At 43.8% G+C, this 13,627-nt stretch overlaps 1 protein-coding gene across 1 annotated transcript in view; it reads left to right on the forward strand.

Annotated features, from left to right (window-relative positions):
- CA10 (carbonic anhydrase 10) overlaps positions 1-12,873 on the forward strand; it is a 223,744-nt gene extending 210,871 nt beyond the window's left edge. The window contains exons 8-9 of the mRNA XM_075279383.1: positions 2,553-2,727; positions 11,887-12,873. Coding sequence (XP_075135484.1) covers positions 2,553-2,727; positions 11,887-11,909 — 198 coding nt within the window. The 3' untranslated portion in view covers positions 11,910-12,873. The remainder of the gene's footprint in view (positions 1-2,552; positions 2,728-11,886) is intronic.
- The last annotated feature ends 754 nt before the right edge of the window (positions 12,874-13,627 follow it).

Below are 13,627 nucleotides of genomic sequence, written 5' to 3' on the forward strand. Positions count from 1 at the left end.
CTCTTCACCGGAACTTTGCCTTTCGCAGGCATTGGACGCAGCACTAAGGTTGAGCGATCGGAAAAGATCGCTCAATGATCGGCAATCGAGCATATTTCACGATCAGGATTGACTGGAAAATGATCGGAAATCAGATTTTGAAATATCAAGATCGGCTCAACCCTAAAAGTGAATTTTCCTATAGAGAAGCATTGACTAGGGTTGAGCGATCGGGATCGGGAAAGATCGGATCCTGATCGTCGATCGAGCAAATTTCACGATTGCGATCGTGATCAGCTGGAAAATGATCAGAAATCGAATTTTAAAATCGATCCTGAAATCTCAAGATCGGCTCAACCCTACGCAGCACTGTACACAGTCGTCTCTGCCACTTTGGGTTCGGGCAAGACCGACTGCGAACGTACAGGCGGCCATTTTACGGTGGTCTTCTACAAGAGTGAACTGCTTTTGTACGCTCAATAGGCATCAGAAACATTGTTGCAAACAGGTTCTTGAAACATCTTTGTGCCTTCATTTTTTTGTGAAGCTTGTACAGTCTACAGTTCTTATTCGATGAAGTGAAACCTTGCTAAAAATGACCACATCTTTAAGAAGACCATCCCTGATACATAACACATCAATGTTATCTTATGTGCAGTCAAACCTTTTTGAGAAGACCAACCCTGTGACCAGAGCAGACATCCCGTCACCAATTTTTAGGTCTACCATATATTATCAATGCTGATCATCTTACTTCAGAAGACCACCACCATACAAAACTATGCAATTTTAGGTGGTGGTCTAAAGCGGGGTCAGAAACACGAGTCAGAAACACTGCGATTTACCCGAGATCAAGGCTCTCACGTTGCGGAAACATAGCGCTTTTTATTGCAAATTTTGCTGCAGTTTTTTTTTTGGCCAAAGTTAGAAGTGTCTTGAAAAGGAATGGAAATTATAAAAGAATCTCATTTCCCTCCTGTTTAATCCATTCCAGACTTTAGCCCAAAAAAATGCTGCAAAATCTGCAACAAAAAATGCCACGTTCCATCAATGTGGGGCCTGAGCCTAAGATTATCACATCCCTAGAAGATAATTTCAGACAGATCCGGTAATGTATCGATCACACCAACAACAACTACGTAAATTAAACCTAAATTAAATCGTAACATGATCAGATATCTAATTAGACTGAAAACAGCAGAACAGTGACAGCCGTTGCGAGTCTCATTCAAGTGTTTAATGGAGGTGCAACTCTATTTGCTGATAATTTCCCGTGTGACTCTCGTACCACCAGGAGAGCAAATGATCACCGCACCAAACCCAACTAGTGTAGAAGAAGAAATAAAAGTCAAAGCTTTATGTTTGGCCTAGGAATGGGAACATTGGGCTTCTCGATGAGTTATTGATTTTTAGTTTAATCTTGACGGAGTTAGACTGGCTTTAATGCGCTGGTTTACGGCTTAAGTGCCTTCCAAGCAGAAGAGCGGCTGGAACTTCTATATATCTCCAGAAGAGGGTATATAACATTCCACCGCAGATGGAGCAGGGGGAGTTGGGAAAGGTCTAGATCATCTAATTGCCACTAAAAGTAGATACACTGTAATGAGGCGATGTGTTTGGCGGAACAAAGTCTGACATTTGGAGACGTCCTTATGATTCTTCCATCACATTGTATACTATGAGTGTGTTCTTGGGGTGTAGGGGTCTGGAATTCAGTGGCTAAAAGGAATACAGGCCAGTCTATACAATTATACAAGTAGCCAATAGATTGCAAAGGGAGTCTGTCAGGAGACACATAAAACCAACAGCACTCTTAGACAGGACAGGCTCAAGCTTTGATTCCTTAGGATACCAGCAGTGAGCAGCGGTCATTGGACCCTAAAACTTTTAGTAGTCTCAAACAGCTAGATTGGTCCCTTTAAGGTAGCCTTTATCCATCCGATGTACTTGATAGATATATCCATATAAATTGAGATGGGAATACCCCTATAACTCTTCAGCAACTATATATCCGTATCCATTCTCAAACCATTAAGATGACCATACAACACCAATTGACTGAATACTCATTTGGTGACAGCTATTTCATCTAACCTCCCCATACGCAAGTATGCTCTGATCTGTCATAGGTGCAAGTGTTCTCAGTAAGAAGAGGGGATTTAACTGCAACCTATACCTCGGACAACATAAGGATTGAGAATGTTAAATTTTACATACCCAACTCCCATTATATGGTTGGCCAGTCCTGACAAGTACTGTAGAGGGGATGACTGAGACCCATGGGTAATGGATACTGATGACCAGGATTGGTGGAGGCCAGGCTTCTGGAACCTGAGATAGCTGCCGTTAGCTATATACCAGGTATACAATCAAAGGCAGCCCTGATCCTATTCAAGAGAATGGAAGCAGATCTGCAGTTCCAAGTGCCACTGCTACAGTGTACAGAGCCAGAAGCTTTATATAGTGGTAGGACTTCAGTATCCATTACCGATGGGTCACTTTAATGTAGGTATATCATAATTTACAGTAAATTTTACAAAACCTCTAAATACTATTTCTCGTTCCTCTTTCAGATGCATTCTTTAAGACTACTAAGCCAAAATCAGCCATCCCAGATATTTTCAAGCATGAGTGATAACTTCAGACCAGTCCAGCCCCTGAATAACCGCTGCATCAGAACTAACATCAACTTCAGTTTACAAGGGAAAGACTGTCCAAACAACAGGGCTCAGAAACTACAATATAAAGGTAAGATCTTCATTCCATTTATGACTGATATAAAGGCTAAGGCTCCACGTGGTGTCCTGCAGCAAAAAGCTGTGGCGGGAAAAACCGTGGCAGCGATGCATGTTGGCAGCGTGGCTTTTACCGCAAAATGGGCATGGGATTCACTAGAATCTCATCCACTTTGCTCTGACTGTAAAATGCCACAATTTTCCACCGCGTTTCCAGCCTAAAGGGATTTTCCAGGCTGAAACAGCACTGGGAGCATCCCCAATTCTATGAGAGAAATCCTTCCTGTGTAAGCGGCCATTTTCTTGTGGCCTGTGGGCATGCGCAGTCGGCTTTGCCTGAGGCCTACAAGTTTCACCGCCTGCACCAGAAGAAGACACAGGAAGAGGACGTTCCTGAAGAATATGGAGGCGTCGCTGGAGAGTTCTCTCACAGCATTGGGGACGCCCCCAGTGCTGCGAGAGAACTCATTTGCATACTGGCGAAAACTGGGATTTCTGCGGAACGGTGGCGTGGAGAAGACATCTAAAGGTAGAAGACAAATAGCCTTTCTTAAGGCTATTCCGATTTGTTAGGGACAAAAAGTTCTTTCTGAATGATACGATCCCTTTAAATATGGATGAAACAGTTGTTCTCCTTCCAGGTCTCACTTATTTTACATCCATTTCTCAGCCTTCTGTCCATTTTTAATGTTTAAGAGCCATTAGTCAGGGACCCATTTTTTATGGGGTACGGTTGTTAAAATGGACCCATTGGTTTGTATTGGGCCTGTCAATTTTTTGACAAATGTTATTCACTGTCTTGTAAAACAGCAGCTATATGAATACACCCATAAGCTTTCATTGCTCTGAAAACATCTGTGTGATGGGCATTAAAAACAGTTATCAAGTGTGTATGAGGTCTAAAACTCTAGGCATGTGATGGCCACCAGTTTTACATTAGACATATTTGGTCTCAATTTGGTCCATGTAAACTCCAACATGGAAGACAACACTAAGCTGTCCTTCAAGGTCTATAAAAGGTGGACTATTATTGGATTCCATGAAATCAGTGGGATCTGCCAACTACAATGTCTGGGGCCAGTTCTGCTGGATTATTTATAATCTTGGAAACACCAATAGTTTATCTTTTTGGGTAAATTTTATGTGTGTAGGTAAAAAAACAATAGAAAAATTACTCTTTATGAAAAAGTTGTGTCCCAGGAAAATACGTGGTGAGTTGGGTTGAGCAAAAAGATCGGATTCCGATCCTGATCTTTTCTCGCGGGATCAAGGTCAGAGGTTATTTCCCACAATGCTTGGCTACTGGGAAAAAGCTAACAATGATTGGCCAGTAGTCAATTGATCCCGCAGGAAAAGATCGGGATTGAAAGCCAATCTTTTTGCTCAGCCCTAGTGGTGAGGTATCTTCTGTCGATGGTTGTTTTCGATGTGGTCCAGAAGGTTAATCTTGATCACTTAAACTAGGTCAACGACCTCACTTCAGTGATGGAGAGTAGAGATGAGCGAACACTAAAATGTCCGAGGTTCGAAATCCGATTCGAACAGCCGCTCACTGTTCGACTGTTCAAACGGATTTGGAACCCCATTATAGTCTATGGGGGGAAATGCTCGTTTCAGGGCTACGCAAAATTCAATAAAATTATACTTACCAAGTCCATGAGTGACGGTCGGGCTGGATTCCCCTTGAAGTCTTCTCCCGGCGCAGCGCCCCCGCGGCGTCTTCCGGCTGGAATTCACTCTGCCTAGGCATCGGGGCCTAGGCAGAGCCGACTGCGCATGCGCGGTCGGCTCTGCCCGGCCCGACGCCTGAGCAGAGCCGACTGCGCATGCGAGCACGCATGCACGCATGAGCAGTCGGCTCTGCCTAGGCTGGATGCCTAGGCAGAGTGAATTCCATCTGGAAGACGCCGTGGGGACACTGCATGGAGAAGACTTCTAAAGGTAAGAGAAGAACCAGCGTTGATTGGCAGAATGTATAGCATCCTGCCAATCAACGCTGGTTCTGCATCGAACCTTAAACTTCCTACAGCTAGTAGTGTTCGATCGAGTACGAGTATTTCGAATACTGTAGTATTCGATCGAACACCTACTCGATCGAACACTACTCGCTCATCTCTAATGGAGAGTAACCTCCTGGATCATATAGTTACATAGTAGATGAGGTTGGATGAAGACATCAGTCCATCAAGTCCAACCTATAACCCTACAATCTCTACAGTGTTGATCCAGGGGAAGGCAATAAACCCCATGAGGCTGATGTCAATTGCCCCATTTCATGATCAAACCCTACCACTGGCTAGAATATAGCTGTCATCGGCTGGTCATCAGTTACTCTCGGTCATTGAAAGTAGGTCAATGACCAATTTTCAATGGCCGAGATTAACAATTCTGAGCGGTATTTCATGATCCAAAAATGTCCTGAAGAGGACGCGTAATACAGAGGGGATGCTGAGATTTACAGTTTCAATGATTTGATTCAGTGTTTTCATTTACAACGTTTTTGAACTTCTTCCAGAATTCACTTAGAAAACCTGTGAATCCTGCTGCCCCCGGCCACAGCGCTGACTGACAGCCAAACCCTTTCCAAAAAAATAGATGTAGGCGGTGGATGCAGAACTAAATGGATTGCTCTACAAATTTCTGGATTGTTGACATGAAAATACTGAGTCAAATCATAGGCAACAATCTCGATCTCGGCATCTTCCCCGCTATTCTATACCCTTAGATAGGGTAACAACATGTCTTCTCGAAAGGGGTCTTTCTGCATTGGAGTTTGATATACGACAGGGAGCCTGTTATAGAGCAGGAAGGGCTGAGCACATTGTTATATAGACTCCGTATAACTCGTCATTCATTAATCTTAATCCTTGCTCATTTGGGGTTTACGAGTCCTATTAATGATTGACAACTTTCCTATATAATTATGCGCACAGACAATGAGTAGAGCGGCCCACTGGACTCTGCAAAACTACATTGAATGTCAACCCTTGCCAAGATCCACCATACTATTGCAGATGTCTGCCCTTTAAATACGGGGCCCACTTAGAAGGCGGTCTCATGCCCGCAATTGAAATCTTCTCCAATTGTTGGCGCTAGAGCCTCAAGATCCCCAAAAAGTCTAATAATACACTTACACTTGCCAATACTGAAGGGGTTTTTTTTGCAGCAGGAACCTTATCTACATCACAAACAGGATTACATCAGAAGATAACATCTCTATAGATAATACTACTGAATCATCATTACATTACTACTGACAATAGATGATGCCGCAGCTTATCTTCTCACCCTCAAAATCCGCCTCAAAATATGCCTGATAAAACGCCTCCCATTCATTTCAATGGGAGTCACTAGCAGTTTTTTCCTCTAGCGGCCTAGTTGGGAGCGTCTTCAGGCAATCCGCCTGAAGAATGAGCATGTCCATTCTTTTTGGACAACCGGTTCCCATTGAAATCAATGGGAGTCGTCTTTTTGGACAGGATTTTGAGGCAGATACGGCCTCAAAATCCTGACCAAAATATCCCATGTGAACTCAGCCTCAAATCCACGTCAAAATCTGGCTCAAAAAAACTCCTCCCATTGAATTCAAGGGCGAGCTGCCCTGTCTTGATGCGGATTCCGCAGTGGAATCTTCCGCAGTATCCGTGGTGCGACACCTCCCTCCCAACTAGGTCTATTCATTTGGGCCTAATCTGCACTGTACCGGCATCCAGTCAAGGCTAGCCATTGTTTGGACCGGGTTCTGATGCGGCCTTTACCTCAAAGTCCAGTCCAAAAAACCCCCATGTGAACCCGGCTTTACACAGACCTCAATGAGTTGGTTCCAGACCAGGACTATGCTTTAAAGCAGGGGTGCTCACACTTTTTCAGCATGTGAGCTACTTTATAAACTGACCAAGGGAAAAGATCTACTACTCACTTCTTGTGGGCGGGGGGCCGGGGCGAGCCTGTGGGCGGGGCCGAGCATGTTGGCGGGGCCGTGCATGTGGGCGGGGTCGGGTGGAGTGTGAGAGCAGGAGACAGTGGTGTTCTCTGGCCACTCAGGGATCCCCAGTGTCTGCTTGTTCACAGCGCAGGCTGAGAATTATCTCTGGACACTGGCAGGCTGGGGCTGCGGCAGCCCCACCTGCCATTTCTAATCTTAGTGTACCGTCACTCGGTCAAGGCGTTCGGTGCCAGGAAAAGGCTTCTCATAGCCATAATACACATAAATAAATGAATTTCCTGCACTCGAATTTATGCTTCCAAATACTGTGAACTTTTATTTACATCCGACAAAAGACGTTTCGGTCATATACAGACCTTCTTCAGTTTGTCGGTGGAGTATTGTGGAAGGTGGAAGCTTGGAATTTATCCAGGTCAGAAGGTGGAAGCTTGGAATGTGTCCAGGTCAGATGGGGTCCATCTGACCTGGACACATTCCAAGCTTCCACCTTCTGACCTGGATACATTCCAAGCTTCCACCTTCTGACCTGGATACATTCCAAGCTTCCACCTTCCACAATACTCCACCGACAAACTGAAGAAGGTCTGTATATGACCGAAACGTCTTTTGTCGGATGTAAATAAAAGTTCACAGTATTTGGAAGCATAAATTCGAGTGCAGGAAATTCATTTATTTAAGCCCCACCTGCCAGTGTCCGGAGATGACTCTCAGCCTGCACTGTGAACAAGCAGCACCCCGGCCCCCTCCATCCCTAAGAGCGGGGAGCGCGTCATCCCCCGGAGCTGCTGCTGCCTGGCCTGCAAGTTTCCGGAGTGCTTGTTCACAGCGCAGGCTGAGAGTCGACTCTCAGCCTGAACTGTGAACAAGCAGACACCGGGGATCCCTGGCTGCATCCCGCGATCGACCCGTACGTCCTTTGCGATCGACCGGTAGATCGCAATCTTCGTATTGGGCACCCCTGCTTTAAAGCCTATCAGTAAATGCCGTTAACCTAGCAGAGAAGAAGCTCAGGCAAGACGGCCGTCTCCATAATCATGGACAGAAAATTAGAATAAAAAAAAACTATAATCAGAAAACACAGATTTAAAAAAATTAAAAAATTGTTAGAAATAAATGTAAAAAATTGGTGAGACATTCCCTTTAATTTTTCCAGGCTAGAATGTTTCTATTATTTCAGAATATTACAATTTAATGCTATGAACCCATCGTGGCGATTACGAGTCATTTTCAGATCGAAGTCTTCTTTGTTACATTGTAATCTCTTACATGGCTACATCGAACCGTCGTACAGTTTAGATGATTTCAGGGGATTTAAAATTACAGATAATGGAATAATAAATGAATTTGTATCAATAGTCATGATGATAAAAAAAACATTCATTAAAAAGCTTCCAATGACCTAAATGGCTTCGCACTCTCAGACTTTTATGGGATTGTGTCTTGTGTGTTGCGGTTTCTTGTGTTCTACCATTTTGCTATCGATATAATGTGTTTGGTTCTCGAGCAGATAATACAGTGGGGCTCAGCGAATGGAATTCCCAAAGGTTTAGAAATGAACATAATGGAGGAGAATAATTTGTCTTTTTTTTTTTTCATCATGGTCTCATTTTCCAGAATTGAAAAAGGAAACTATTGGGAATTTGTATAATATTGTAATAAATGTGGGTTTAGATTTCGAGCTGTATGCGTGATAAAGTTGTGCTGTTAGATGACAGTTCTTATTATCAATGGCCTGTTCTCGGCGGCTCTGCATAAAAAGGATTAATTATTTTTTTACCGGAATTGTGTTGTAATTTGTATCGGATTTCCACCCATTTCCAATGAGAAATTTTTACATTCCGAGAAATAAATTCATAACGCGTTGATCTAGACACCTATTACTAAGAACTCCTGGCCAAAGTAGACGATTTATCTAAAACCACTTACTTAACGTCATTGAATTGTCATCTCTTTTCAACAACTGATTTATACTTTATTTAGACTGATTTGTCACCCCCCACACACACTGCCTCGATGATAATCATCTGTTATGATGTCCTTCTCCCGACACGACTGTGCATTGCAAGGGCAGCCCATGGATACTAATGAAGCTCATGTAATGCGTTAATTCCCCTGCGGAGGCACTGTAGGGAAATTAGACAGTTAGTGGTTATGGATTTCATCACTGGGGTTCCCAGCAATGGGATGCTCTGTAAGGAACATTTTCTGTAATAAAAAGTGATTATGCAAAGTGGACCAACTTTGTGGGTTTATCTAACCCAATGGGTCACTAAATGCAAAGACAGGAGATGGTATAAAATAACAAAATGGCATTATTTGCCTGTTGATTCTCTCATTGCTGCTATGGTGCTCCATGTTTGTTTGTTTAAAGGGATCCTATTAGAATCCCTTTTTTTCTAAATAACACGTAGACTTAAGAAAGGTTATTCTTCTCCTATCTTTACATGTCTTCTCCGCGCTGCCGTTCGGTAGATATTCAGTTTTCTGTCTTTATACAAATGAGTTCTTTCGCAGCACTGGGGGCGGTCCCCAGCACTCAAACAGCACTGGGGGCGGCCCCAATGCTGCGAGAGAACTCTCCAGTGCCACCTCCATCTTCTTCAGGAACCGACCTCTACACTTGGTCTTCCGGCCTGGCTTTCAATCTTCTACGCATGAGCCGACTGCACCTGCGTATGGCCATTTCTTTGCGGCCGTTTACTTAAAGAGCTTGTGTAAGCGGCCACAAAAAAATGGCCACACGCAGGTCCAGTTGGCTCAGCCCGAGGCCCGCTGGCAGAGTCGACTGCTAGAATTATCTCACAGCATTGGGGACGCCTCCCATGCTGTTTGAGTGCTGGGGACCTCCCCCAGTGCTGCGAGAGAACTATTTTGCATAAAGACAGAAAACGGAATATCTACTGAATGGTGGCCCAGAGAAGACATCTAAAGGTAGGAGAAGAATAGCCTTTCTTAAGGCTATTCCTACGTGTTAGAAAAAAAGGGATTCTAATGATAGGATCCCTTTAAGGGTGCATTCACACTGAGTAAACGCTAGCTTATTTTGTAGAGTAAAATTACACTTGTAAATTTTGCTATCCCATTGACTTCAATGATATTTTTTTACAAGTGTAAAAATACGCCTGTAAAAAATACGCCTGTAAAAATACGCCTGTAAAAATACGCCTGTAAAATGTCATTGAAGTCAATGGGATAGCAAAATTTACAAGTGTAATTTTACTTTACAAAATAAGCTAGCGTTTACTCAGTGTGAATGCACCCTTAGGCTAAGGCACCACACAGCTGGCCACAATGGTTTTCTCTTTGGCCTATACCTATAGGGAAACCACCGGCATTTTCGTAGGTATAAGGGTGCATTCACACGGAGTAAAATGGAGTGTAATTTGGAGCGTTTACGGAGCGTTTACGGAGCGTATACGGAGCGTTTATGGAGCGTTTACGTAAACGCTCCGTAAACGCTCCATATACGCTCCGTAAACGCTCCAAATTACACTCCATTTTACTCCGTGTGAATGCACCCTAACTGTCAACAGTTTTGGAAATCACAGTGTGTCTATTGCACATATTTTTCCACAATGTGTGAATGGGAATCACTAAACTGTAGGGGACTGTAAAATGTCGCCGTTTACTCTAACCTAAAGGGGTGTTCCCATAAATTTGTAGACAATAACAAATATAAATAATTAAATATAACTAATTAAATATAAATAATTAAAAATTTTGCAAAGTTTTAAAGTACCTTTTTCTCCACGTTTTTTGAACAGAAACTAAGCAGAAACCACATGGACCCCATTATAGTCTATGGGTCCGTGAGTTTCCTTAGGTAACCACTTTTTATGCAGAGCACTTTTATCCCTAAGTGGACTCCCCAAACGGAAAACCATGCACAGATGTGAACTGGGCCTTAATGACTTATCAGGATAGGTCATCAGTATCAGATTGGTGGAGTTCTGACACCTGGCACCCCCATGTTCGGCAAAAGCCATGGTGCTGGGAGTAAGGCTGAGTTCACATGGAGTTTTTTGGACTGGATTTTGATGCGGAGGCCGCCTCAGAATCTGGCTCCAAAAAACGCCTCCCGCAGTGCATCGGCATCCAGTTGTGGCATTCCGCTCTGGATTAGGCCCAAATGAATGGGCCTAGTCGGGAGGGAGTCTCACGCCGTGAACATTGCACGGATTCAGCTGCGGAATCTGCGTCAAGATAGGTCAGCTCGCTTCTTTTTTCCACGAGCGGGACAAAATCCCCTAGCGGTAAAAAGAACTGAACGGCTCCCATTGAAGTCAATGGGAGGTGGTTTTTCCACGTCAAAATCCATTCCAAAAAACTCTGTGTGAACTCAGCCCAACAGAGTATATGGACCAAGTGGTATCCAGCTCTGTCCACTGTGTAATGACTGGTACATTGTTCTTGATACTCCTTATACTATGTGAATGAATTTTAAGGGATTCTACCATTAAAAATCTTTTTTCTGTGGCTAACACGTCGGAATAGACTTTAGAAAGGCTATTCGTCTCTTACCTTTAGATGGGATCTCCGCCGCGCCGTTCCTTAGTAATACCGGTTTTTACCGGTATGTAAATTAGTTCTCTGGCAGCGATGGGGGTGGGCCCCAGCGCTGAAAATGCGATGAGGGCGTCCCCACCGCTGCCCGAGAACAGGATCCTGCGCCACCTCTGTCTTCTGCTGGATCCTCCCCTTCTTTCTTCGGTGGCTTCACCTCTGTCGGCTCTGACACTAGTAGAGCCGAATGTGCATGCGCGCAATTGCGGCCTCGGAACTATGGCCACGCATGCGCATTCGGCTCTACTAGTGTCAGAGCCGACAGAGGTGAAGCCACCGAAAAAAGAAGGGGAGGATCCAGCAGAAGACAGAGGCGGCGCAGGATCCTGTTCTCGGGCAACGGTGGGGACGCCCTCATCGCATTTTCAGCACTGGGGCCCGCCCCCATCGCTGCCAGAGAACTAATTTACATACCAGTAAAAACCGGTATTACTAAGGAACGGCGCAGCGGAGATCCCATCTAAAGGTAAGAGACGAACAGCCTTTCTAAAGACTATTCCGACGTCTTATCTACAAAAAAAGAGGTTTTAATGGTAGAATCCCTTTAAGATGTAAAGGCAGGAAATGGCGTTGGCTTAGACAAAAAAAAAAAATCCCCAGTATAATACAATAGAACCTATCTGTATTCTACGTCTAATATGTTATGTTTTCCTTTTCTTTTAGTGAATGAATGGCTTCTCAAGTGAAGAAAATAGTCAATCTCCTGCGGACTGTCGGTAGAGCGCCTGCTGCCCAGGAAAGTCATACCTTGCTCCAGGCCTCATTCACTTTTCTCGGACTTCTACTTCATTAACTGTATCCATCCCGCGTGAAAGTATGGCAGCAAAAAAAAGAAAAAAAAAGAATAAAAAAAAAAAAAGAAAGAAAACAAGAACACTATAACAAACATTCAAAAACTCCATAAAACTTGTCTCCGATGGCGAGACGCCTCTAGTACGGTTTCCGTGAATTTACAAGCTACCCAGTGGAAGACTTTGTTGGCCTTTGTATATATATCTATGGCTTTCTTTCTATAAAGTTGCTTTGAACACTTTCCGAGTGGATCCATAACCTCATTCCACGACTGTTGGGAGTCCCTTCGTACTGCTTTATCGTACCCGCATACTGGAATATCCAAGTGAAGAAGAAGAAACTCGGAAGAAACCCGTCTTAAAGGCTGCTGTCGTTCCTTTAACTCCATAATGAACCGAGATGTCGAGCGATATATGTATAATATATAAATATATATTATTAAAGAGTATAAATACATTAAATGAAATTATTTCTTCTCCGATAGTTCCCGAAACGAAAAGAGATTTTGGAAGTTTCATCCTTTCTGTTTATTCTGTACGTGTTCTGCCATCTTTAGATTATTATTTTCTGCCACCTTCTAGACATTCTTTCTATTTTTACGGCTGTCTCCTCCATCGGTTCCACCATCTTTTTCAGCTTCATATCTGATTTATTCCTATGAACAAAGCTTCAGCTTAAGCCGCAGAAGTTAAATGAAATTTCCAGGCTCGGTCTCTGTTCCCTCTTCTTCTTTTTTTTTCTTTTCATTTCACTTGAGTAAAATTGAATACGATCTTCACTTTTTCTAAGACTACTCATTAATTGTGTTTGGTTACTGTCAGCATCTCAATAAATGTTAATAAAATATTGTCTAAATTATTAGAATGGCTTTATTTTACCGGAAGCGCCATGGATGTTCTACGTGGAAATATTAAGCACGTAACTTTTTGGAATATTGATTTATAGTTGTCAGATATAAATTGTAGAAATCTCACAGGGTGAGGGATTTGTACTTTTTTGAGAAGGCCCGTGCGTTCTTACTAGCAGCTATTAAAGGGATTCTACCATTAGGGTGCATTCAGACTACGTAACGCCGGGCGTGTATGAGAGCCGTACACGCCGGCATTACGGCAGACTGCCGAACACTTCCCATTCACTTCAATGGGAGCGTTCGTAACAGCGGCGTTTACGAGCGCTCCCATTGAAGTGAATGGGAAGTGTTCGGCAGTCTGCCGTAATGCCGGCGTGTACGGCTCTCATACACGCCCGGCGTTACGTAGTCTGAATGCACCCTATGGCTGTATTCACACAGAGTAACGCCAGGCGTTTTTTGTGTGTTTTTTGCACATAGCGCCGCGTTAACGCCGCGTTAACGCCAGGCAACGCCACCGCAAAATAGCGCAGCGTTAACGCGGCGTACACACGGCGTTAATGCGGCGCTACGCGGCGTTAACGCGGCGCTATGTGCAAAAAGCACACAAAAAACGCCTGGCGTTACTCTGTGTGAATACAGCCTAAGAAAGGCTATTCGTCTCCTACGTTTAGACGTGGTCTCCGCCACACCGTTCCATAGAAATACCGGTTTTAACCGGTATGCAAATGAGCTCTCCGCAGCAATGAGGGCGGGCCCCAG

This window comes from Leptodactylus fuscus, chromosome 6, assembly GCF_031893055.1.
Source record: "Leptodactylus fuscus isolate aLepFus1 chromosome 6, aLepFus1.hap2, whole genome shotgun sequence".
Taxonomy (NCBI): domain Eukaryota; kingdom Metazoa; phylum Chordata; class Amphibia; order Anura; family Leptodactylidae; genus Leptodactylus; species Leptodactylus fuscus.